Here is a 27,668-nt window from a genome sequence, read left to right as displayed (position 1 = left end):
AGCACATCTCAGTCTGACTCCAGACAGCACTTTGTACCAATGGTCCCCTGGGCTGACTGGTTGCAAGTGGCTCACATGGGCAGTGGAGGCGTCTGGATCTTAGACAGTCAATGAAGGCATCTCCAGAGACCTCTGAGGTCCAGAGGGGCTATGTTTTGAGAGTCCTTCCTGGCTGGGGACCAAGGAAACGCCATGCCTTTCAGGCACACATGGTGCCCACGTGTGGCCGGCTCAGCTGGGCTCCACCTTGGAACTCCTAACGAATTCTCCAGCTGGGGTGGGTCACAGCCCTGGCATTCTCTTACAACCCAGTAGGACTGCTGACCTCAAGAGTGGTCAAGCACGGTTGATTTAAGGATTTGATGCTGCTCTGAAATCCCGAAATTCTCTCCTTCTAGGAAATCACAAACTGTTTTGGGCCATGAAGAACATTATGGAATAGGGCATTTCATGCAAACAAGTAGCTACCCAAATCATTGTACTTTGTGAATTCAACAATCAACTATTAATTCAAAGGTTGAATGTTAGGAAATTTGAAGAAATATAGGTATTTGTTAAAATTATATTTAAAAAGTGTATTCAGGTCAGGCATGGTGGCTCACGCCTGTAATCCCAGCACTTTGGGAGGCCGAGGCAGGTGGATCACTTGAGGTCAGGAGTTCGAGACTAGCCTGGGCAACATGGTGAAACACCGTCTCTACCAAAAATACAAGAATTAGCCAGGCGTAGTGGTGCGCACCTGTAATCCCAGCCACTTGGGAGGCTGAGGCAGGAGAATGTCTTGAATCCAGGAGGTGGAGGTTACAGTGAGCTGAGATCACGCCATTGCACTGCAACCTGGGCAACAGAGCAAAACTCTGTCTCAAAATAAATAAATAAATAAATAAATAATAAAAATAAATAAACAATATTTTTAAAGTATTCAAATTTTTTTAATTTGAAAACTCATTCTGCCACTTACTCGTTGTGTAGCAATGAACAAGTTACTTAAATCAGTGGTTCTCAGATGGGGTTCCCAGATCAGCAGCAGCAGCAGCAGCAGCATCTGGGAACTTGTCCATATGAACATCTTGGGACCCCAGACCATATTTACTAATTCAGAGCCTCTGGGGAGAGGAGCCAGTAATCTTTGTTTTAAAAAGCCCTGCAGTTGATTCTGATGCATGTTCAGTTTTGAAAACCACTGGTTTAAACCATCCAAACTGTGTTTCCTCTTATGTAAAATGGAAGTAATAATACTTGACCTCATAAAGTTGCTGTAAGGATTAAATTCAATAGATTTTACGTGTCAAGTAGTCAGGACAGTGTCCGGCACTTAGTATGTGTTCAATATATGATAGCTACAATTAATGCTATTACTATTATTATCGGATTTCTTTTCTAGGTGGCCAATGAATCAGTCTATAACTTGGCGTGTCTGCCTGTGAAATAATAAAGAGGAAATATATTTTAACATTAATTATTATAACAATAGCTAACGTATTGAACTCCTCTCTGTGCCAGGCACTCAGTTCACTACTTCACAAACAAGTGTTCAACCCTCATTAGAAAAAACACTAAGCGAATGGTGCCACTATTGTCCATCTTTTAAAGGTGAGAAAATAGATTTGAAGAGCTTATGTAACTTGGCCAGAATCATACAAGTCATGAGTGGAAGAACCGGGAAAAGAATTCAGAGTGAGACTCTGGAGCCCGGTTCGTCAGCAAATCACTACACGACCACTCCAAAGAGGTTTGCAAAAGGCATGACAGAGGTAGCCATTTTTTCACCCCCCATGTTATTTTGAAAATCTCTATGGAATCAGATATTCACCACAACACATGCATTCACTGTATGGCTATTAATTAATGATAGAAGGCTCTCAATCAAGTTTTTGCTTAAAATGAGTTTTTGTTGGTTTATTTTATTTTATTTTATTTTTTGAGAGACCAGGGCAAAAAAGTAATATGTGTTACTGACGTCCTCTGCAAGTCCTCCAAGAAGTTCTCCATGACTCAATTTCTGCCAAGTCCCATTGGCTGTGCAGCCACGATGGGGGATGATTTGTTGATGATAGATTTGAAGACAGCTCCTTATCTGTAACCAGAGCTGTTCCTTCCGGGTTGCAGTTTGGGGCAATGATCACTGAGACCAAGGGACACATTCCAGTGTCCATTAGATGAGAGTCAACTGGAAAAAAAATGCCTTCTTTACCTACTGAAGGTAAATCTTCAGGTAAAGATGAAAAGGAAGATACATGAACATGTGACCTATAATTACTGCTAAGGATGAGTCAGCAGCTGTATTTGTTAATACGGGTTTGGGGCCCATGATGAATGCCAAATGTATACCATTTTTCAATACCACAAAATTTTCTGGCACCTAAAATACCAGTGACATCCTACAGAGCAATTTCTTAACATGGGTGAGATTATACGTACATCAAAGGAATTTCAGAACAAGTTGCTGAATTTATAAAATGAATATATTTTAAAACTCATCAAAAATGGTATTTCAAGGTAAATATATGTTTATTCAGTGCAAAGTGTCCATTTTATCCTAGAGAATTTTTAAGGGTACAAATAGGCCAGGAACAAAAAACCTGTAGGCTTTCTTATTTGAGTAAAGCCAATAACTTTGCCTTTCATTTGAGAGTTTCTGCCTAAATCTTAGAAGCAGGACCTCCGCGATATCACAATATGTTCAGCTTAGTATAAAACTTCGCTGTGTCCCTAAAATGACAGTATCAACAATAGCACCACTAAGCAAACACTCGTTTTGGCTACTGCCTTTTATTTTATTTTATTTTTTCCCCTCTTCTTAGCTCCACCCAGCTCCCTCTTGAAAGGCCTTCTGTTCTGTCAGCCATAATGACATCTGCTGGCGGACACAGGAAGTCATAAATCTGCAGGTTCTCTCTCAACCAAACCTTGTTAATGCTGCCATTTATCACAGGGGCTGGGGTGCCATCTCTGGAGGGCTGGACGCAGAGAGTCCATTTTCTCGCATACCCCTTTCCCAAGAGAGCAACCATTTTAAAAACAGCCACTTTTTCATCTCGCATTGCAGACCTACAAGTCAGGCAGATGCAAACACCACCGTCAATGTGCCCCTCTTGGAAAGAAGCCATGATTCCAGACAACAATAGACTCCACTGGATGTTTCAGGACTGAAGCAAGGCAGTTGTGACTAAGCTCTGTCCTTCCTCATTTTAAAGAGGCCCCTGACAGCTTGGAGGAGAGGGATGGAGGATTCTGTCCCTCTAAGCCCCTCTGCTCCAGGCCTTTTCTAAGGGCAAAACTTAGGACAGGGAGAGTTGGAAGAGGATTATTTAAATTCAGAGTTACTTTTGTTCTGAACTAATGAAAGATAATGTTTTGGTTTTATTTCTTAGAAGTCCATTGTGTCCTAAGCGTTGATTCAAGACCTCCACCCATGCCAGGTATTTCCTAGCTTTTGCTACTCAAAGTGGAGTCCCTGGATCCACATCCCCTGTTAGAGCCTGTTAGAAATGCAGCATCTGGCCGGGCATGGTGGCTCACACCTGTAATCCCAGCACTTTGGGAGGCTGAGGTGGGCAGATCACGAGGTCAGGAGTTCAAGACCATCCTGGCTAACATGGTGAAACCCCATCCCTACTAAAAATACAAAAATTAGCCAGGCGTGGTGGCGGGCACCTGTAGTCCCAGCTACTCGGGAGGCTGAGTCAGGAGAATCGCTTGAACCCGGGAGGCAGAGGTTGCAGTGAGCTGAGATCTCACCACTGCACTCCAGTCTGGGGAACAGAGGGAGACTCTGTCTCAAAAAAAAAAAAAGAAAAAGAAAAGAAAAAAAAAAAAAACCATGCAGCATCCGAGCTGCCACTCAAGTCCTACTTTATCAGAACCAACGTTTTCCACAACATCCTCAGGCGATTCCTGTAGACATGAAGGTTTGTGGGGTTGGGTTCTCACCTTGACACTGTTGGCACTTAGGGCCAGAACATTGTTTCTCTGCAGGCCTCTTTCTCGGGTGCTGTGGGATGTTTGGCAGTGTCCCTGGTCTCCACCCACCAGATGCCAGTAGCAACCCCTGAGTCGTGACAACCAAAAATGTCTCCAGACTTTGTCAAGTGTAGCCGGGAGAGCAAAGTCACCCTTGTGGCAACTCAAAAGTGTGGTCTGTGTACTCGCAGCTGCTGTGTCATCTAGGAGCCTGTTGGAAATGCACGTTCTAAGACCCCACCCCAGACTTGCTATACCAGGAGCTCCAAAGGTGAGGTGCATCAATCTGTCTTAATGTCCTGGGAGATAATATGGGTGCTAATGTTTAAGAACTGAGGCTTCTTAAATTCTCAGTCGCTGAATATGAGCAGGGAAAAGCAATGCAAGAAATACCTGGATTTGGGGGATAGAAAACTCACTGTGGCTGCAACACTGTCAAGGGGGAGTAATGCATGGTTGTTAAGAATAAAACAACTGGAGGCACGCCAGGTTTGAATCCAGGCTTCCCCATTTGCTATCTCCATTACCTTGAGTAAGTTGCCTAACCTTCCCGTGCCTCCGTTTCCTCATATGTAAAATGGGGACAACAAAAGCACTTTATCAAAAACTGGCTTAATGACTGGGTGCGGTGGCTCACACCTGTAATCCCAGCCCTTTCAGAGGCCAAGATGGATGGATCACTTGAGGTCAGGAGTTCAAGACCAGCTTGATCAATATGGCAAAACCCTGTCTCTACAAATAAATACAAAAAAAATTAGCCAGGTGTGGTGGCACACACCTGTGGTCCCAGCTACTTGGGAGGCTGAAGCAGGGGAATTGCTTGAACCCAGGAGCTGGAGGTTGCAGTGAGCCGGGGTTGCACCACTGCACTCCAGCCTGAGCGACGGAGTGAAGCTCTGTCTTAAAAAACAAAGAACAGGCTGGGCACGGTGGCTCAAGCCTGTAATCCCAGCACTTTGGGAGGCCGAGATGGGCGGATCATGAGGTCAGGAGATCGAGACCATCCTGGCTAACTCGGTGAAACCCCGTCTCTACTAAAAAATACAAAAAACTAGCCAGGCGAGGTGGCGGGCGCCTGTAGTACCAGCTACTTGGGAGACTGAGGCAGGAGAATGGTGTAAACCTGGGAGGCGGAGCTTGCAGTGGGCCGAGATCGCGCCACTGCACTCCAGCCTGGGCGACAGAGTGAGACTCCATCTCAAAAAAAAAAAAAAAAAAAGAAAGAACAATAAAACTGTTTTAAGGATTAAGGAGTTCATATTGTGAAGTGTTTAGAACAGTGCTTGATACCGAGTGCTTTGTAAATGCCAATTGCTATTATGATCATGACCATTATCTGCCTGTCTTCCCCTCAATGTTTAAGTTCCCTAAGAGCCACGCAGGTGCTTTCTTTTCTGCCACGTCCCCAATACCCAGTCATGCACCTGGCACGGAGCAGGTGCTTAATGAATATGGGTGGAGACAGTGGGTCGGCCCATGGAGGGAAGAGGACGCTAGCAGGAACTCCTTGTAGCAGGAACTCTCTGCCCCAGTGGCTTGAACTTGTACTCTGATTTCTGTACTTTCTGCATGAGGACACCAACTTCCCTGATCAGTTTTGTAAATCGGCGCCCTTGCAAATGTAGGGGATTGAGCCGAAGTGAACGTTATTGCTCGGTTCAGGTTAGACTGGACCTCCGATATATCTGAAAACACTCTGTAAACAACAATCAACAACTGTTTACAAAATCATGAAAAAACTAAAAATTGGGGAGTGCTTTCTGTGTATCAAGTATAATGCTCAGTATTTTATATTTGCTCATGTGATCCTCTCTCCACTGGTAATAGTCAGTGATATAATTATTCCCGTTTCACAGATGGGAAAACTGAAGCCCTGAGAGGTTAAACAATTTGCCTGAGGTCTTAGTAAATGGTGAATTTTTTTTAAGTGCTGCTTTCTCTGATTCCAAACCCAAACTTAGCTTTTGTCATGATGTGTACCTGATCTGTACACAGTGATCATATGTCCTAAGACTTCTGGGACAATCCTAATTTGAAACCTTCTGCCCCCATTTTATGCTTAGCACACTCATAAATGTCAGACCACATGTCCTTTATTTTGTTTAAAAGTTCAAACTATGATGATAATGAGAGCTCTGCGGCCCTACTAGAGATACAATGGGGAGTGGGGAAAGTGAAGATTGACCAAATCAGGGAATGCAAAAGACTTATAAGCAAGTGCAAACTACAGATTATAAACAATAGGACTGAACAGGAGAGAGCAACTAAAAGAGGCACGGAGCTAAGCTTTCAAACTCGCTGGTGCACTTGGTAGACATTTATTGAAGGTCTACTGTGTGCCTGGCACTGTGCCAAAAAGTAGAGGTGCTTCAGGAACAGGACGGTCTTCTTCACCCTCAGAAACCTCACAGTGTAGGAGATTCTGCTCCAACAGACATTGCCTGATCGCCCATTTCTTCACACACCAACTCAACTAGGAACTGCCAGCACCCATCTCTTTTGCCTCCGGGGAAGGCCAGAAGTGGCCCTCATCCAATGGCTGGCAGGAGTAGGTGGATAAATACCCCAGCTCTCTCACCCTTTAGGAGAGACATCTCGAGAGTGCCGAATCTACACTACCTCCCAGCATTCCTAGCAGGATTAGGCTCCAGCAGCCCACAGTGATAACTTGCTTGTTAATACACCTGTACCAGCCACCTTCCCTTTCTTTACTCACTTTCCTACTCCCCTCCTGGAGTTTTCTGGAATCAACTCCCAAACAAACTACTTGCACACAAATCTTTATCTCAGAGTCCGCTTCCTGGGGAAGCAATCTTTCTAGAAAGAGAGTTTGCAACAGCCCTAGACTATTCAACCATGTTAAGCCCATGGGTTCCTTAGCCTCCTGGGAGTGCCCAGTAATGGTTAAGGAAAAAAGACAAGCTGTAGTGTTGCCTTCAAGACAAGACGCTTTGACATAATCCTAGCAAGCAGGGGTAGAATCTCATGAAATTTTAAGGACAATAGGATGCTTAATGCGTAATCATAATAGATAAGACATGCTCTGGATAAGACAGAAAGGTGTTCTCAGAGCGAATTATATCATTCTCTATTTGCTTCTGAAAGTTGAGGGGCACCTTTGGGCACACAGTTCTAATGAGTCCAGGAAGTAGAGCTTGATGCACAGTTGAGATGGCATAAAATATACCAGAACTTAAAGGCTGCTCATCGCATGGTTTCCAGGCTGCTCCCGTCCTTACATTCACTTAATGTCTTCCTGTGGTTAATGAAGTTGAGCAATGGATTACTGGGCCAGCGACTTGGTTTGGATTCTTCAGCAGCAGCAAACACTGTCACTGGCTGTAAGTAGCCAACTCCAAGGGAGAAATGTGATACATGTTAAATCTAACAGCTCCCATGGCCCCAATCTGCCCAGTCAGCAATCATTCCCTTTAAAATATACATAATGCTTAATTGCTGTTTCCTAAATTCTACACCTAACCAAATCAAAATAGTTTTAAAAACGAGAGCCTAGTAACTTTTGGAGGATTTATTCTTAGAAGCAAGCTTGCCAATGCCCGGGCATTCCCGAACTTTATTGTCATCAACCTCACCTGTTTTTAGAAAGCAAATTTGCACCCAGTTGAATCAGACATATTTTCTCCTGTGTTGGTTGTAAGTATATGAATTGCACTGATCAATAGCTGGAAGAATAAAATTCAAACTCGGTATGATGACTGGCCTCCTCAGTGGTCTATTCCCAGTCCATCTCTCCTGCCCCATTTCTGCTTCCCTCTCTCTGGCTGGTTCTCTCGATCTCAGTTCTAACAGTTGCATCTTTCTATTCCCAAAGCTCAGACATCTCTTCCAGTTTCAGGGCTGGGATCCTGATTGGGTGCTTCCAGATCTCAGTTTAAATGTCATCTCCTCCCAGAGCATTTCCCTGACCCCCAACCCTAACGTGGGCTCTGCCCCACCCCCATACTCTCTATCTCAACACTCTCAACACACTGCTTTATTTTCTTCCTATCACTCTCCATGATCTGGGACTTCCTCTTGTTTCACTCTCCCCACCAACATGATGGTGGGGGTTTCCTGGGAAAGTATAAAATAATGAGAGATCGCTACCTATAAGTTTTCACAAAATACTTGCTGGGAAGAGGGATATCTTGAACGAGTTAAATGACATAAGAGGAAGGCATGACTTACATCCGCAAGGGCAACATCTAATGGTACACTGGCTCTCAAACTTGGCCGCACATTGGAATCTCCTGGGAGCTTTAAAAAATACTGTCAACTGGATCCCACCCCCACAGACTGATGTAACGGGTCTGGGGTAAGGCTTGGGCATTGGGATTTTTTAAATCACTCCAGCTGGCTGAAATATGTTTGAGAGCACTGCTTTTTATACTTGAAGCATTATGCACATATACAGAAGAGCACAAATTCTAAGTGTGCAGCTGAATTAATGTTATCTGATTGAACACACTGGAGTAACCAGCACCCGGTTAAAAGCAATCCCAGCCTCTCAGAAGCCTCCTTAGACCCATTCTCCAAAGTAACCTTCGCTGTGATATGCAAGCGTAAATTAGTTCTCTCTGCTTGTGTACTAATACATTTGGGATCATAGTCTACCTTGAGACTCTTTGTTTTGAAAAGATACAGACTAGAGAAGTGTGAATTTCAAAAGATCCACCCAGGAAGGCTTCCTGGAAGAGGTGATATTTAAGAGAGGATCTGAAGGAGGCAATAGACAAGAGGAAAGGGGAAAAAGGGAGGGAAGCTGGTGAGGGGAGGACAGCATCAACTGAGAAAGAGGCACATAGGCTAAAATGTTGTTATCTCCATATCTAATGAAAATCTTATTGGAGCCGGGCGCAGTGACTCACACAGTAATCCCAGCAACTCAGGAAGCCTAGGTGGGAGGACTGCTTGAGCCGAGGAGTTTGAGACTAGCCTGGGTAAGACAGGCTTTATTTTCCTGTCTCTAGAAAAATAAAATTAGTAGAGCGTGGTGGCTCGAACCTGATATCCACGCTACTTGGGATGCTGAGGAGGGAGGATTGATTGAGCCCAAAATCTTGAGGCTGCAGTCAGCTATGATCGAGCCACTGCACTCCAGCCTGGGCAACAGAGCAAACAAGATCTTGTCTCTAAACAAAAAAGAAAAGAAAAGAAAAAAAAAAACCCTATTGCGCCAAAGGTATTTTTAAAAGACCTTCCTTGCATGTATGCTCAGCTTCATGTTCAATCATTGCATAGATTTTTAATAAGCACCAATAGGGTGCTGGACCTGGGGATATAAATGTGAATTTGGGGAGACAGACAAAAAACACATAATACATGAAGAAAATACAGAGACAGAGTGGGACAGATAGGGTAGGTAACAAAGGCACATCTGAGTTTAGAGTGAAGAAGAAAGATGGATCTGGAGGAAGAATTTTGTAGAAGGAAAGAGTAAGTGTCCTGAAACCTGTACAAGAGGCACTATGGTGACTGAGACATTCTCCTTGTGCTCAAGTATCTCAAGGCTACCCCAAAACCCAGTAATTAGAGCACCGCCCTGCACAAGGTAGGTGCTTGGCAAATATTTGTTTGATTGCATCAGTGGTAAAACAGGCGAACTAACAACAACAAATTCGATACGTTGTGTGCTTTGAGAGGGGGACTGACGGGCTTCTACAGTGTGATTAGAAGACTTGAGTGAATCCAAGAACAAATGTGCTTTCTGTTCCTTGCATGCAAGAAACTCTGCAAACTCTATTCACTTGTCATAAAATTCAACTTTTGTACGGAAAAGTTTCCTATGCCTAGCGCCTTATCAGAATCACCTGGGAGCTTTAAGATTTTCAGATTTTTCTGACGCCACCCTGGAATCTAATTTAGTAAGTCTAGGGTAGGGCCTGGGGTTCTTTATCTTGAAAAATAAAAATCCCCAGGTGATTCTGATGTTCAGCCATCATGTGAACAACTGTTCTGGAAGATAAGATTGAGTCATTCCAATCAGTTCATGCCCTTACACATCCCAGAGTTCGAGTGCTCTATCCTAGGAAGCGAAGTTCCCTGGAGACTTAAACATAGCCTCATCCCAAGACACCAGCTCTTATAAGAAGTTTCCCTAAGTGCCAGTCTATGGTTTAGCACAGTATTTTTCCAATTCTAGCAATGCCCACACCATCTTTTTCACATTTTGCCATTTCCACATCCCACCTGAATCACTTTTTACTCTCTATTGTTCCTTAAATATACTTATTTTTAAAATTCCACTAAATGTGTTTAAACTTTAGATTGCTCTTATGCAAGGAGAGCAGGATCTTTTACTAAAATAGAAGGTAACTCGAAATCAAAAGCATTAAAAACAAAACTTTTTTTAATTCTTATTTTTTTTTCCTTTTACTTTAAGTTCTGGGATACACGTGCAGAATGTGCAGGTTTTTTACAAAGGTATACATGTGCCATGGTGGTTTGCTGTACCTATCAACCCGTCATCTAGGTTTTTAAGTCCCTCATACATTAGGTATTTGTCCTAATGCTCTCCCTTCCCTTGCTCCCCACCCCTGACAGGCCACGGTGTGTGTTGTTCCTCTTCTTGTGTCCATGTGTTCTCATTGTTCACCTCCCACTTATGAGTGAGAACACACAGTGTTTCCTTTTCTGTTCCTGTGTTAGTCTGCTGAGAATTATGGCTTCCAGCTTCATCCATGTCCCGGAAAAGGACATGATCTCATTCTCTTTTATGGCTGCGTAGTATTCCATGGTGTATATGTGCCACATTTTCTTTATCCAGTCTATCATTGATGGGCATTTGGGTTAGTTCCAAGTCTTTGCTGTTGTAAATAGTGCTGCAATAAACATACGTGTGCATGTGTCTTTGTTGTAGAATGATTTATAATCCTTTGGGAATATACCCAGTAATGAGATTGCTGGGTCAAATGGTATTTCTGATTCTAGATCCTTGAGGAATCACCACTCTGCCTTCCACAATGGTTGAACTCATTTACACTCCCACCAGCAGTGTAAAAGCTTTCCTATTTCTCCACAGCCTTGCCAGCATCTATTGTTTCTTGACTTTTTAATAATCACCATTCTGGCATGAGATGGTATCTCATTGTGGTTTTGATTTGCATTTCTCTCATGATCAGTGATGATGAGCTTTTTTTCATATGCTTGAAAACAAAACATTTTTAAAAGTCTAGCTAGATATTCTTGTCCCTCCCAAGCTTCTGAGCCTAAGATCTGTGGTATCTTTGTTGAAAAATAGAAATTAGTAAGTATCAGGTATGAAGGAGACATTAGCACAAAATGGAGATTTTGTCATATTGAAAGAATTGAAAGGAGTAACTTTCTCACTATGTGATTCAATATTATTTAACATCTTGTCTACAGCACTGGGTACCACTGCATTATACACCCCACTGGTGTAAGCCAAAACCATTTGTGTGGATAACTAAGCTAACTATTAGTAACAGTAGGAAAAAATACAAATTAATAAAAGAACACTTCAGAAATGTGGATCCAACAATGTGTTAATAGCCAGCCAGAAAGTAGGTATTGCAGAATTGTTACAAGTCCCCCACATTACATAACCAGCTATTGAGAACCAGGAGAGAGCGGATGTAAAATTCTGAGAAGAATATTGGATAGAACCTCAGGGAAATTCTGTCATCCAAAGTCATCTTCTCCTGCCCATTTCCTTCCTGATTGTCTCCAAGGCTGGACCCAGCTTCCAAACTTCCTCTTTTTCAGTTCCCAGTCTTTGGGATATTATTATAACATCCAAAACTTTTTGAAGATGAGGATCCTACCTTATGCATTCAAGAATCTGCTGTGCCTGGGGCAGGGCCTGGTAGACCTAACAGGCACAGTAGATGTCTGTGAAATAACTGGCTGAATGTAATGCAAACACTACACCAGCAGGCATGGGGCTTGCACAGAGCATGGCGGTTTCATGGTGAGGTTGCTGCAGCTTGACTCCTTGGTCGTTCAGGCCTCCTGATCTTATAAACCAGTACCCCCTGATCCCAGAACGGTGATTCCTTGACTGCAGGGCTGTGAGGTTTTACTCAATAGGCTATGGTCCCTAGCACAGTGCTCTGTAAAAGTGTATTGGGTAATTAGAATTAATACCATTTCTGTTGACATTGCCAACTATGAAATTGGGTTTTTTCTGCCTCAGTTGCCTGAGGACTAGGCTGGGACTGGGTGGAGTTGGTCATGGGTGGAGGCCTTTTGGGTGATTTAGGGCAAGTGAGTTAACAACTTGTTCCACGCATGTGAGATGGAGAAGTGCGTGGGGATGTTAAAAATGATTAAACAGCACTTTGCAAACAATGACAACAACGCTTTGTGGCTGACAAGTAGAATAGTGAAAACTGAGTGTCATATAGCCCAAAGAACTGTTAAGAAAAATATTTATGGAACTAGTCAGACCTGGTAGTTTCCCATAAGCAGGTGGGTGGGTTGTAGTGGGAAGTGTTCCAGATCAGACCGGGCGGGCCTTGCTGGGGTGGCGGGGTGGGGGTGAGCATGGTGGGTGGAGGAGTACTGAGGAGTAGGCACAGTTGAAACCCCATCATGACGGCCACCATTACGATGTCACCCCTTGAACCCTTAAGTTATATCAATATCTAAGCCTGCCTTGGCTTTACAGTTAACAACATTGAGTATGTCTGATTCCAAAAGAACAAACATTCTGGGGGCAGATGTTTTCTAACTGGTGTGAGCAGAAGGTTCACTTGTAGGGGTGGATGGGTTACATGTTCAAAATGCAGAACTCTAAGCCTTCATCCAGAATTTTCTGATTCAGAAGATCTAGGGTAGTGATGCTGAGCCAAGAGCGATTTTGACCCCCCCTCCCCAGGGGACATTGGGCAGTATCTGGAGACAGTTTGCATTGTCACAACTGAAACCTGGAATGTTCCTAAACATCCTACATTGAACAGAACAGCCCCTCCTAACAAAGAATTATCAGACCCTCAATGTCAACGGGGCCTGGGTTAGAAAATCTTGTTCTAGGGCAAGGACCAGGTAGGTGCATCTTAACAAGGGCTTCAGGAGATTTTAATGCAGAAGCAGAAGCTTTACGCCGTGTCTTTTTGATACAAGGGCTTCAGTATCAGAGTTCCCTTTTTGCCTACCCCTTTGTTAGATTTAGGACTCAGCTTTGACTTACTTCTTCCCTTGAAGGCTCGCCTGGTAACCATCCTTCCTTTTGCCAAGTTCAGGGTAATTGCCCCTCCTAAGAACACCTTCACCACATACTTATAACCAACTGATCTTTGACAAAGCATACAAAAACATAAGTTGGGGAAAGGTCTATTCCAGCGGTCTCCAGCCTTTCTGTAAACAGGGACTGGTTTCATGAAAGACAATTTTCCCACGGACCAGGGCAGAGTGGATGGTTTTGGAATAAAACTGTTTGACCTCAGATCATTAGGCATTAGCTTCTCATAAGGAGTGTGCAACCTAGATCCCTTGCATTCATAGTTTACAATAGAGTTCGAGCTCCCATGAGAGTCTGATGCCCCTGCTGAAGTGAAAAGAGGCAGAGCTCAAGCGATAATGCTTGCTTCCCCCCTGCTTACCTCCTGCTGTGTCACCTGGTTCCTAACAGGCCATGGACAGGTACTAGTCCATGATTCAAGGGTTCGGGACCCCTGCCCTATTCAATAAATGGTGCTGGGAAAATTGGATAGCCACATATAGAATGAAACTATCCCTGTCTCTGACCATACACAAAAATTAACCCAAGATGAATTAAAGACTTTAAACATAAGACCTGACACCATAAATATTCTAGAAGAAAACCTAGGAAAAACTCTTCTGGACATTGGCTTAGGCAAAGAATTTCTGACTAAGCCCTCAAAAGCAAATACAACAAAAATAAATAAATAAATAAATAAATAAATAAATAAATAAATAAATGGAACCTAATTAAACTAAAATACTTCTACCCAGCAAAAGAAACAATCATCAGAGTAAAGAGACAACCTACAGAATGGGTGAAAATATTTGCAAACTATGCATCTGACAAAGGACTAATATCCAGAATCTACAAGGAACTCAAACAAATCAGCAAGGAAAAACAACAACAACAACAACAACAGCAACAAATAATCTCATTAAAAAGTGGACAAATGATGTTAATAGACATTTCTCAAAAGAAGACAGATAAATGGCCAGCAAACATAATGAAAAAATGTTCACTATCAATAATTGTAGGGTAAACACAAATTAAAACTGCAGTGAGATACTGCCTTACCCTAGCCAGAATGGCCATTACCAAAAAGTCAAAAAACAACAGATACTGGTGTGGATGTAGGGAAAAGGGAACTCTTATACCCATTGCTGGTGTGAATGTAAATTAGTACAACCTCTATAGAAAACAGTATGGAGATTTCTCAAGGAACTAAAAGTAGACCTACCAATTGATCCAGCAATCCCACTACTGGGTATCTACCCAAAGGAAGAGAAGTCATTATGTCAAAAAGACACCTGCACATACATATTTATTGCAGCACAATTGCAAAGATACAAAATCAACATAAGTGCCCATCAACTGATGAGTGTATAAAGAAAATGTGGTATATATATGTGTGTATATATATATGTGTGTGTGTATATATGTGTATACACACATATATATGTGTGTGTATATATGTGTATACACACACATACAGTGTACACACACACACACACACATATATATATACACACACACACACAGCATGGAATACTACTCAGCCATATAAAAGAACAAAATAATGTCTTTTGCCGCAACTTGGATAGAGCTGGAGGCCATTATTCCAGGTGAAATAACTCAGGATGGAAAACCAAATACTGCATGTTCTGTTTATAAGTGGAAGCTAACGCATGGGTACGCAAAGGCATACAGAGAGGTATCACAGACATTGGCAACTCAGAAGGGAGGAGTATGGGAAAGGGGTGAGGATTGAAAAACTACCTATTGGGTACAATGTACACTACTCAGGTGATGGGTGCACTGAAATCCCAGACTTCACCACTATGCAATTCATCCATGTAACCAAAAACCACATTTACCCCTAAAGCTATTGAAATAAAAAAAAATAATAAAGCAAAAAAGAACACCTCCAGTCCCAGCCTGCATCAAATGCCCTCAGTTGCTTTTCCCTCTCACTGGAAGGGGCACTCCTTGAGGGCAGGGTCTAGGTTCACCCTGTTCACAGACCTGTCCCCAACACCTCAAAAGGTGCCTGGCCAATAGCAGAACTCAATAACCACATGTTCGTTTCAATCTTTCTCTGTGCTCAAATGCCATCTCCTACTGTGCCACCCACCCCTTCTTAGAATCTAGAGCCACCCACCCCCTCTTAGACACTATTACAGCACTCAGCTTAACATCTTCATGGAGGGAATCACTCAAAGTATCCTGTTTATTTGCTTGCTTACTTCTCATTCATTCAACGAATATTTTATTGGGCACTTACTGTATGACTTGTGCTTTGCCAACACTTGGGAATATAATAGAACAAACAGGCAAAAATCCTTCCTCCCGTTGGAGCTTATATTCAAGAGGGGAATTCGTACAATAAACAGAATAGAAAACTGTCTATAACCTGTGCGACACGGATCAGCTCACTGGGGAATAATCAAATGGAGAAATGGGACAGGGAGTTTGTGCGTGTGTGTGTGTGATATTTTAACTGAGGTAGACCTTTGGGAGAGGAGGACATTTAAGCAAAGATTGGATAGCTGGGGGGCACTTGTCTGTACTCCCCCGTTAGAATATAAATACCAACAGGGCCACCACCTTCCCTTTCTCTGTGGCCTCTGTGTCTCCAGAATAGGCACATAGTAGGTGCTCAATAAACATTCTTCAGAGGAAACAAAAAGAGGAGTATGTGATTAGACCTTAAAGTAGGCAGAAGGGAGATTTTTGTTTTTGTGACCACCCACTGATTAGCGAGAAGGTGGGAGGGACAGGGGCACTAAATTGAGGGGGGCGTGGGGAGGACATTTTGGGGGGCAGGTTAAGACTTAGAGGATGGAGATCCTCACCGGATAAGGTCCCCTCCCCCTTCCCCGCCCCGAACAAACCTAAGTTCTCCCTCTCCTAATATTGGGCATGGTCCCTGCTGGTCAGCCAACCTGGCCCTCTGAATCTCCCTCCACAGCCTCCCAGCTTCAGAGTTCAGCCATCATCACCCTGCCTCCTTTTCTCCCGCACCCCTTCCCTCCTCACCTCCTTTCCCCCCGCCCCCGCCCCTTCCTCCTCCCGGAGGGGTGTCCCCGCGCCCGGTGGGCACGCCCTCGCCCCGGCGGAGAGGGCGCACGGAGGGGCCTGGGCCGTCGCGCCCGGGCCCCCGCCCCCAGCCCCTCTCCCCGGCGGGACGCTGTCCCTTTAATAGGCTCCCGCTGCCTGGCGCTCTGCGGCTGGGGAGTAAATTTCTCCCTGTCATCAGGTCGCGGGGAGAGGAGGAGGAGGAGGAGTTTGTTAATGTTCAGTTTGTTCAGCGGGATCGATGTTTGCTGGCATCGCCTCGCCCTGTCTTGTGTGTGTGTGCGAGGGTGTGTGTGTGTGTTTGTGTGTGTGTGCATATGTGGGGGGTGTGAGTGTGTGTGTGCGAGGAAGCGGGGGTGCGTGCGCGTGTGAGTGCGTGTGTGAGTGTGTCTGTGTGTGTGTCTGTGTGTGTGTGCGAGTGAGTGAATTCCAGATTTTCTGTCTTTCCAAAACCCGCTCCTGTCCTCTCGCATATCACTCACAGACGGGGATCTGACAGCAGCCACAAACCTACAGTGAGTGATCGCTCTCCCCCCCGGCACGAATCCGCCATAGAGATCGGCGAGGAGGAGGAGGAGGAAGAGAAGAAGGAGGAGGTGGAGGAGGAGGTGGAGGAGGAGGAGGAGGAGGGAAAGAGGAGAAGGAAGAAGAAGAAAAAGAAGAAGAAACCCACTACCTTCCCAGGATTGCCTTTTTTTTTTTTCCTTATCTTTACGCGCGAGTGTGCGTGTGGCGCGTGTGCGCCCCTCGTCCCTTCCATCCGAACCCGGTCTTGGATGTTTAATAAAGAAATCAAGTGTCTCAACAGTCACCAAAAAAAACGCAAAAACAAAAAAAAAAATCCAAAAGCAAAAACAAAAAAGAGAGAGGAAAAAAAAAATCCAAAACAAACAAACAAACAAACAAGGCAGAACCAACCTCTACTTCAAAGCAGCCGGCGCAAGCCACCCGTGTCTGCCACCCAGAGAGGGGGGTCTCTGGCCCGTGGTGGAGGAGTTGCAGGGGGGATCGTCAGGGGGACAGAGGCCGAGTGACGTCCTAGGAGCCACCGGGCAAGAGGCGGAGGAGACCCAGAGAGGCCAGAGAGACAGCGGGCCCCGGCGCGCGGCTCGGGGCTGGGGCGCCAGAAGTGGGACTGGAGCGAAGTAGAGGATGCCGAGGAGAAAACAGCAGGCACCCAAGCGGGCGGCAGGTAAGAGAAACGGCTCCGCTTCGGGGCTGCCCAGCCCGGGCTGCCCTGTGCGCCGAGCTCCTCGCCCGCCCTCCTTGCCCCTGGGTGCCCGGGGGCACCACCCACTTAAGCTTTTCGGGGGAGTTTGCGCCGGATGCCCCTCTAATAACCTCGTCCTCTCTCGCCTTCTCTGGTCTCCCAAATCCTCCCCTTCTAAGCTCCGGTTGGGTTGGGGGGAGCTATCCCACCAAGCCTTTCCTCCTTAAACTTTCTTTCCTCCACCCTCTACCCCACCCCTAACTTTCTCCCAGTCTGTTTCTTGCCTCTCGGGCCAAAGTCGGATTGAGGATTTGGGGTGCGGAGTAGGGAGACAGCACCTCCACTCCTGCATCCCTCTGCGTGGTCAGTGCCAGTGGCTTCTGGCCTCCAGGGACAGCGTCTCCTCTCACTGGGGCTTGGGGCGCTGAAGTGTGAGGCATATCCGACACTCGGGCTGCAGGCAGGCTTTGGGGCGAGCAATAGGAGTTTAGCGTTGATCACCACGGTGGACAAAGTGCCCTCAGGAAATGGATGGATCTTTGCATATATTTTCTAAAAGGATCCATATTTGGAAATCTAATTAACAATTTCCCTACTCTCAAAAAAAGCAAAAGGGGTTGTGAGGGGGAAATTCCCCATAGAAATTTAAACAGCTCTGGATTTGCTTTGCCTAGAGAGTTGCAAACTTTGTGAAATGATTCGTACTGTAAGAACTGTCCATCTGAATCCTTACTGCCCCCTAAAAAAGATAAGAACAGGTTAATGGATCAGTACAATAGACCTTCTAAGGTTGTTTTTTTTTTGGTGGGGGGGGTTGCTTAATCGCTTTTTTAATAGTATGCTGGGGTTTTGTTTCTCGGAAGTGTAATATGAAAGTTCATTTTTCTTCTGCCAGACCCACCCACTGAAAAATCAGCTTTCCACTTGATTGCTAGTTTTGATTTGACATTTGATTGATCACCTGTCATCTCGCTGCCTTTGATCTATTCATTCTTGATATATATCAATAAATCACTCACCATGGTAACTCAGAGTGCCAGTGACGCAAACCTTGCCCTCTATATTCAGAGCCAGACATGCACAATTATTATCTTGTTTGGCTTTTAATGTGGGCGTTTTTATTTCTTTGTGTCCTTTAGTCGAATCAGGGCTTTTGCAAAAAGCTTACGTTTAGTTGTTTTTTCCTCTCTCTCTGTCTTTGCCCTCTTGATTTAGGCAACATTCGGTAAGGCCGGCCTTCTGCAGACCCACCTCCACATTTCATTCTGTTCCACCTCTAGCAAAACATAGCGAGAAGTTTGGTGGAACACTTTCATAAACTTTGCAAAGTCACCCTTAGAACAAATCCAAAGTTACTTAGGAATCTGAGGAGAGTGGGCATCCCTTGTCTGAATGTGTTGAACCACCAAGCTCATCCTCCTTCCTCCCCTGATTCGGGTCCAAATGGCAATATATGTGTTTCGAAATATCCACAGTTATCATTCCTTCTGACCACAGAATTGCTTCCCTAACTGTTTGTAAGTTGGTTCGAGTGGCATGCAGAAATATTGATAAAGTGTGGATTCACGTATTTTCTGATCGTTCCCCTAAAAGCAAAATAATTAAACTATTTTTAGTGAGGCATATATTTGGAACCCGCCTCACCAGTGAAGTTTTCTTTTTTCAACTCTAGTTACTTCTTTCGAAAACAATGTGTCTCTTTCTGCGTTTAACTCACTTATTTCCTAAAACTTAGGCTGCTTTGCAATCTGACAGCCTGTGAATGTGTTCAATGGCCTTTGAGACCCAGGAAGAGTGAGCCTGCTGCATCTAGTTCTGGCAACATAAGTTTAAGTGTAGCTACATTATAGAGATAACATCCTTATTGTTGTCCCGAAAGAGAACCCTGGGCTACCGTCCAGCAAGAAGTGATACTGCCCTGAAAATTACTCTTTTTTTTTTTTTCTTGTTGTTCCGGTAAAGACTATCAACGACTAGGCAGTAATTTAAATTACCAGAATGACTGGACATGTCTCCTTTAGTAAGCTCATTACAAAAAGTGCATTGCTCAGAATTGCTCGACTTTGATTATAATTATCCTCCGATCGATAAGGATCCAGGTGTACGTAACATAACACTGTATCACATTATTTAAATTAGGTCCTTTTCATTAAACTGTATCTGTTGGTGCTGGCTAGCTTATTGGGGTGTGTGTGTGTGTGTGTGTGTGTGTGTGTGTGTGTGTGTGTGTGTGTGTTAGAAACTTATAACTAGAGTTTCAGTTTTCTGGCCTATTATATTCCTACTGTCTTTGTATGTTTGTTTCGTATGATTCTTATTATTTTCACCAGAAGGGGAAACCCTTTTTAGGCTGAAAGAGGATAATTCATTTCGTACACAGTGAGGGCCCTCTTACCTTATTTATTTGCTCACATATTAATAGAGGAGACAGTTTTTCATGCAGTGTTTCTTCTTTTCAGCTAAGGTCATCAATGCCCTACTCTATTTCAGCTGAAGTGGTTATTCACAAGTAAAGTTAGCCACTTTGGGGTTCTGTAGCCAGTTAACATCCAGGGAAGGGGAGAAGGTGGGTTCTAAGATTATGGCCATACTAACTTTTATCACTGCTTAGAATTAAACACAATGCACAACTGTAAGTAATTACACCCAAGGACTGATGTTGAAAGCTTGATTTCTAGCTTGATTAATGAATAATGGGAGATAGAAAAAGCCTGTGAGTGGATCAGAGCTGAGGCTCTCTCGGAGCGCTCTTTTTCCCCAAGAACTGTTCCAGGCAATTTGATTTCTTTGTATTATTAATTTTAAGTTCCATGTTTCAAGGAATCAATTACAGAACTTTCTACTAAAGCAGGTATCTAAACAGAATAAACAGCATGATATTGTAAGTGATGAGGAATTTTAGTCTTTATTTGTTATATTCCTCCCCCTTCAGGGGGAAGGGATGTGAGGGGACAATTCTCTTTAAGGAAATAGCTAAATCAGAGTATTTCCCTCTGAAATGTCATTCTTCCTGGCTTTCTTAAGCTATGCTATTCCACCATACTATTACTTAGGGCAAGAAAAAAAAAGTTGAGAAAGCAGCCTACAGTACCCCAGGGGTTTGTGTTGTGTGTGCATGCTTGCTTCCTTGGATGGATATTTCACTCACCATTAAAATGCATCCACTATTACCTGAAAATATTGCGGGATTCAGTACCAGCATTTTTCCCTTCTATGCATTTCAAGGAAGATAGAGAAAATGGCAGGAAAGTAAAATAAAACAGAACGGGGTTTTGATTTGTTTGCATTTTGCAGGATGCAGAGTGGTTAAAAATTTTAAATTGTAGACTTATAATCTAACTCTTGGTTTTCTACAGCCTATCTCAGCCTCTGTGCGCACGCATATAAAATACATATTTTATTTCACCATCCTGAACTGTTTTTATATTAATGACAGCCAATTGCAATAGAACACAAAATCTTTTGTGAGCATATCTTGTGCATATCTACTATATATGTAAGTTATAGGATTCTGCCCCTGCCCACCCAAAGCAATTAGATGTTTCCTTCTCGCTGACTCTTAGAGGCTTTCTGATCACCCAGATCTGAGGAGAGTCTTGCAAGAAAGAACAGCTCCCTCAATTTATTTTGTTTATTTAATATGGAGATGAATAATGCAGATTTTGTTTTCATGAATGTCCTTGTGTGGCAGTAAACATTAGACTATTAGCAATCATTACTTAAAAGTTGCAATTTGCACCTTAATAACATAGGTTATTTACATGGGAAACATAGTCAGCGGGGACAACTCTGAACACTGCAACAGAGCAGAAATGACCTCAGAGATCTCTTTGCCACCTCTTGAGAGTGATGACTCTGAATTAACGGGTGAGGTCCCAGAAATCACAACCAACAGGATGGAGGGAGGGGACAGGCAGCTCAGGGCAAAGTTTACCTTCAATTTACCGTCAAGTAGGACAGGATTCAAGAGACTAGGAATCGAGTAGATTTGGGCCCCTGGCTCCCTCACTTTGTTTAAATATCCTTCAGAAAGACAAGTTCACATCTTGAATATTTAAATATCTCATGCGATGGATTCCTTCACTTGCCCAAAAGTATGATTTTAACAAATGAATGGAAAAATACACACACACACAAACACACACACACGCATGGACGCAATAAACCCCAAAGGGTCTCAGCAGCACAAACTCTTTTGGCCATTCCGGTTACTTAAGGCAGATCTCTGAAAAAGGAAGGATAGATACCTTGAAATCGCTTGGTCCACACAATATTTTGGATGGAAATTGATTGCTTAAGTGGTCCTTTTCCCACCCCCACGTCCTGATTTCCTTCCTCCACCTCTCACCTCACCCTTAAAGACTCAGATTGAATAGGACATCTCAAAAGCCCATTTGTTTTAGGCATTTATTGATTTCATTTTTAATCTGCCATATCAGGACACAATACGTTAACCCTAATCAGCAGATTACAAGTGACAGAGAGTTCTAGTAGAAACTATATAAGGGAGTAGGGCGTCTGGGAAACTTCTTGACAATGAAAATCTTCTCTGAGGCTTAAGAGTTTGAATGTTGAAGGTTACTTTTGGGGAGGGGAGAAATATTCCTCAGAAACAGTCTACGTTTTTTTCTTCCACTTTATATTTCCTTATCTCCCAGTTGCCCATTCTATTGCTACACTTTGGGAATGCTTAACACCCAAGAAATATCTCCCAAGTATCTTTAGGAGGTCTGTCCCTGAAGCAGCTTGACCTTTCTCATAGTCTCCAACGGAGGTTTATGCTTTCATTTCATCCCAGCTGATTTCTCATTTATTTGATGGAATTTCTCCAAAGGATAATATCTGAGTCAATTTGTTTCTCTTCCCAGGGCCTTGGGAATTGTGCTGTCCATTGAGCAGGTTTTGGTGATGGGGGTGGGGGCACAGACTGAACCTGGCATTTTTTAAAGCCATTGAAATGATGCCTCACTGTTCGTCACTGCAGCTGACTTAGGAAGTCAACCAAGAAGAAAACCTAGGCCCTGGTCATGTTTGTGCTGTGCCTGTAATTAGCTGACAGGAGGTAAATGTCCAAAGTCGACCTTCCCTTCCATCACTGTATTTATACTATCAATTTTATTTGGGAATGCCATGGTCTGGGAAGACTCAGCCACTATTTCAAAGGCAATGCCTGCTTCTACCCATGTCCCCTTTAAAAAACACAGAAATTGCCGAACAAATTCTATATTAAGACCAGGCATACACAGAGTATCATTTTTGTTTGATGCAAAGTCAGTTGGAAATACATTAAACTAACAGTTAGAGAGTGTCTTGCATCGCTTCCCTGAAGCAGTGCTTTTTCATTACATATTTAATTACAATCAAACTGAACGACTTTTATTAAAAAAATCACAGTGGTATTAAAAGAAGCCTGGCACACAAATAATGTTATTGCTTCGCAAGTTGAGAACGCTTTTATATTTTTATTTCTTTGGGAGAAATGTATTTTAATTTTCTAATGTTGTGATAAATACAGACTATCTTTTACTGTAGTCTGTAATCAGGGAGAGCTTATCCTTCTATCTTTATAGAGTCTGCTTACCCCAGAATAGATTTTTATATTCATTTTTCAGCAATTTGTAACAATTGGTATTTTTAAATTTTTTTTAAAGTTTTATGAGTTCTGTTTAAAGTTAGAAATTCTCACGTTCCTTCGGGTGATCTTTGGCAAGCAGTTCTTTGATTACAGGAGGAATTTAGTCATTCTAACCACACAAGAAAGTGGAGAGTGCTTGCTTGCTTACCTGAATATTACAGTAAGAAAAAAACACCATCTATTTACATGCCTCTAACATGTAACACTATTTTCACTGGCTTTATAATTTCTTTTTTTCCCCTCCTACTGACCTTTCATTCGCTTGTTTTGGGAACTTTTTCTGAGAAGAACGTATAGAGATAGCATTTAAAGTGGATTTCAAGATACATCAGATTTTTAAGACATTGTAATAAAAATTAGAGACTTTAGAGCCCAACTGTTCCCTGCTAGTCTAGGTCTGCAAACTAATGAGAAGGCATCTCTGCAAACATATAGTTTCAACTTTAACTTGAACATGAATGGGGAGCGTCTCTAGCAGTGTGGCCGGATTCATATTGCTCATTTTGTCCGAGAAATTATTTTGTCCGAGGGTATCAGACTGAGGTCCGTTCAAAGACATTATGTACATACACAGACACACAGAGGAGAAACCTGAGATGCAAGTGGGAATTGCTGATATATTTGTTTCCAAAGCAAACTCCATGAATGAAATGATTCAATAATTTGGAGGCATTTGCAAGTCATTAAAATGGCAATTTGGAATTTTCAGTTGTTGCCCCCCTCCATTTTTTGCATTTCCCCCATAGAAAAAGACATCCTTTGGGCACCCTCAAATATTCTGGAATGCTGAAGTAATGCCTACAATTATTTAAAATTTTAGAAATTAAAATTCAGGAGGCAGAGCAAGATAATCCTATTATTAATATATCAGTATTATTTAGCTACGCATAACAACAGGAAAACGCACAATGCAAAAGTTTTAGAGATAATGAGCTTAGAGAAATTACATGGGGGGAAGAAATACCTGGATCATATTTGAAAGCATTTGTCTTGAATTCTGCTCATCTGAATGAGAACTTTCTTTCTACCTGTGTTATTTAAAAAACAATTTCAGTATCCCCCTACCTGCTACCCCAGCCTGAAGCAGGGTCTAATGAAACTCTCTCTGGACACACAGATGTTAAGACACTGTATTACACAACCCTTTTTTAAAAATTGTTTCAGAAAACCAAATGTGGGCATGCAAACCAAAAGAAAAACCTCAGGAATCTTTATAAGATAGCCAGCTCAGGGTTCAAGATCGAGAGAACTTTGTTGCGGCAGGATAAGAAGACAACAGTATTGCATTTTAACTAAACATCTCTTCTTGGCAAATGAGAAGCGGTGAAGCAGGGAAGATTTTTTAAGGAGCTTTTTAGCTCTTTTGCATCTCTCTCCAAAGACTAATTTAATTGAAAAGCTATAGTGTCCATTTATGATAAAGGACAGGCCTCATGTTTCTGCAATGCTGGTAGACACTAAGGTGGGGTAAAAAAAAAAAAAAAGGCCAGCATTCTACAGTTTGTTAGTACAAAAATTAAGATCACTGGTCTTAATTACTTGAGTGATTTCAGAACTGAAGGAATACTCTAAAATCACCCGTGAGCTTTCTTCTTAAAGCCATATCTAAGCCATTTCTATGGAAATTATATAGTTTAGATATTAATGTGGGTAGAATACAGTTATTGTTTTTCATGAAAATAGTTATGAAGGGCAGAATGGGATAAAAACAGAGTTGGCAGCAGCCATTGTGTTTGTAATGAATTTGAAAGAAACTTCCGTAATGCTTTACTGGATCATGAAAAATCCATGAAATCTGGTGACATGGGAGATACAAAAATGAGACAGAGGGTCAAGGTCTTCTATAGGGGAAAAATGACTTGTGTAAGTGAGAGCAGTGGCATTTAAATATCTCTGTATAAACTACACAGGGCTTACTTTAAATCACTTCAATTTATCAGATCCTTGGAATTTTTTATGTATTTAGGAGCCTCTCTTTTATACCCCAGAGAGATATGAATAGCTTCTGGGCCAAGATGATGCTGTAGAGAAGAGTCAAATCTATTCTATGCGTATGGTACCATTTGGTACAGAAGAAATGCCAAAATGAAAAGCCATAAATGCGTTTGATATCAGAATTGCCTTTGGCTATTTTCCTTTATTTATTAGAAAGTTGGGTACACTGCTGAGTGCTTCTTCTTGTTTTCCCCCTTGGGATTAGATTTGAGACTGTGGATGGAACAGCGGAGTAAGGGGGAGTGACTTGGGTTCTGGTTGCAGGCTTGCCCTGTGCTAGTTATTTAGCCCCAGGCAAGCTCTAGAGATAAATCTTACTCTCCGGATAAGAATGTGAGGTTTTAGAGTCAGACTGATTCACGTTCAAGTTGCTAGGTCTAGTTCTTGTTCGGCCGTGTAAACTTGGGCAGGCTGCTCAAATCTCTGCCTTCCACTTTCTGATCTATAAAATGGGGGCAATCGGAGTTCTTTATATGTTCCAGGTGTGTGGAAAGGATTGCATCAGATGAGGGCTGAGAAAGTGTGCTGAAACTGTTAGGCGCCACAGGGATACGAGGGAACAGTGTGCCTTTACCCTGAATAACCAGACCATGGAAAATTTATATTAACCGGGAAATAAGCAACTTACCAATTATCATAGAACAAGGGGTCCAGGGCTTGAAAGAAACCAGATATGGATGCGTTTTGATTTGTAAGCCTGCAAACACAATGGCTAAGTAATGTTTTAACCTCTTCTCCTGAGGCAGACTCACGCTGGACTGTTTGGAGTCCGGCACCAGCTCAAAAAAAATGTTTCTTTCCCAAGAAATAGAATTTATAGCACCACCAACAACGATAACAACGGTAACAATGATACCTGCCACTAGACAAGGGCTTTTTACATACCAAGGGCTTTATATGTTTACATTTCTTCGTTTACACGGCAGTTATTTCTTGAGTTCCTACTATGTGCCAGATGCTGTTCTACTACTTGGGACCTGGAGGTGAATAGGATGGAGATGATCCCTGGGATCTTGCACTCCAAGTGGGGGAAGCTAGAGAATATACAAACAAATTTATAAAGCAAACGATAATTTCAGTATAGAAAAATGCTTCATGATGACAATAGCTTTATAAAAGCAAAATTGTGAGAGCAGGAGCTGGGACAACAGAGATGTGAATGGTCAGGGGAGACCTCTCAGAGGAGGGGACATCTGGGCTGAGTCCTGTTCCTTATAATTTTCAAGTATAATCCCTCTTTTACTGATGAGAATCTGAGTAAGTTGCAGGATAACTCATTCAAGGTCGTGCAGTGGCCAAGCTGCGTTTTAAACTCAGTTCTTTCTGCTTCCAAGGCCCATGCATTTAATGTACTATGATCATTTATGTAGAACAGTCATAGCAAATTGCCAGGAAGGACCCAAGGAGGAACCCTCAGTCTTACTATTCTCCCCCTGCATCTATCGTGATGTCTAAAGTTATGGGGGTAAATTGAGAGCCTAGACAGAGGATGCTGCCTTTTGCGGTATCTCCAGATAGAATCTTCAGGCCAACTCCTCTCATCTGAAGTTGTCTCTTTAAGGGATGTTCTTTCATATGTATGTACATGCATTCATTCGTTCAACAAATATTGGCTGTGCATCTATTATGTGCCAGGTATTGTTCTAGGCGCTGCAGAAATAAATAGACAAGAATAGAGATGGCCCTGCCCTCACACAGCTAATATTCTTGTGGGCAAGCCTAAAAAGGTGCCAAACAAATAAATATATAACACTCTATTGAATAGTCCTAATTGCATTTCATAAGAATAAACCTGGCTTCACGGGGTAGAGAGTGATGGAGGGGTGTCATGTTATAGAGAGTGGTCAGGGGAGCTATTTCTCAAGTGGTGATCTGATCAGACCTGGAAAAAAGTGAGAGACTAGCCAAGCACAAGGCTGGGAGAAGCAGTCCAGGCAGAGGAAGGAGGAAATGCCAAAGGCCTAAGGAGGTGATGTGATCTGATTCGGTTATTAGTTGAACATAGGCCCTGTTTGTATTTCAAAAGTGATGATGGACTTGGGCATGTTTGCTCTCTTGGTCTACTTACCCAGCCCTAGTGATGGTGAGTAGGATGCTTAGGATGATAGAGGTGGCAGCTGGAGATAAAAACACATTCCCAGCCTTCATAGAGAGATTGGTGCTGTGATGGATGACATGGCGAGGCTGTGGAAAGGCATCATTAAGAGTCAAGCAGACCTGGGGTCCAACTGCAGCCAGCTGTGCACTCAGAAGCAAGTTTCCTCGCCTCATTGCGCCTCATTGCACCTCAGCGTTTTCATCTGTCAGATGGGGATAAGGATTTTGCTCACCTCACATTTTACTTGTGATAATTCGATTATGTGACGCATATAAAACTCTTGGTGCGGGCCCAGTCTTTAACTGGGATCCCCCTCACAAATGAATGTTTTTTATTCTTGCACTTAATTGCGTTTTCTTTTCTGCAGGAATTCTGAGAGAAATCTAGGCACATGAGTTAGTCCTTGGCACGTATTAGGCACCAACCAAATATTTCCTGATGAATGAATAAATGAAAGTGTAAAGAAATGAATGAATACTTTCATTCGTGTATTGCTTTGTATACTAATTAATTACTTTCAAGTATA

The 27,668-nt window shown here is 42.9% G+C and overlaps 1 protein-coding gene and 2 long non-coding RNA genes across 5 annotated transcripts in view; 2 read left to right on the top strand and 1 right to left on the bottom strand.

Moving 5' to 3' along the window:
- The window catches only part of LOC105470657 (uncharacterized), a 33,444-nt gene extending 16,230 nt beyond the window's left edge, over nt 1-17,214 (bottom strand). Inside the window, exon 1 of the long non-coding RNA XR_011613234.1 lies at nt 17,123-17,214. This is a non-coding gene — a long non-coding RNA (uncharacterized lncRNA). The remainder of the gene's footprint in view (nt 1-17,122) is intronic.
- On the top strand, nt 1,655-4,102 carry LOC139358808 (uncharacterized). Its single transcript, XR_011614304.1, has 3 exons — nt 1,655-1,754; nt 3,375-3,422; nt 3,979-4,102. It is a non-coding gene; the product is annotated as an uncharacterized lncRNA (long non-coding RNA).
- A 42-nt stretch (nt 17,215-17,256) lies between the features above and the next one.
- The window catches only part of LOC105470656 (teashirt zinc finger homeobox 2), a 503,687-nt gene continuing 493,275 nt past the window's right edge, over nt 17,257-27,668 (top strand). For all 3 annotated transcript variants that reach the window (XM_011722835.3, XM_011722837.3, XM_011722836.3), the window contains exon 1: nt 17,257-17,396. In XM_011722835.3, the coding sequence (XP_011721137.1) occupies nt 17,357-17,396 (40 nt within the window). In that variant the 5' untranslated portion in view covers nt 17,257-17,356. The remainder of the gene's footprint in view (nt 17,397-27,668) is intronic.

Source organism: Macaca nemestrina, chromosome 15 (genome assembly GCF_043159975.1).
Source record: "Macaca nemestrina isolate mMacNem1 chromosome 15, mMacNem.hap1, whole genome shotgun sequence".
In the NCBI taxonomy this organism is placed as follows: Eukaryota; Metazoa; Chordata; class Mammalia; order Primates; family Cercopithecidae; genus Macaca; species Macaca nemestrina.
This window is presented reverse-complemented; position numbering and strand designations above follow the sequence as displayed.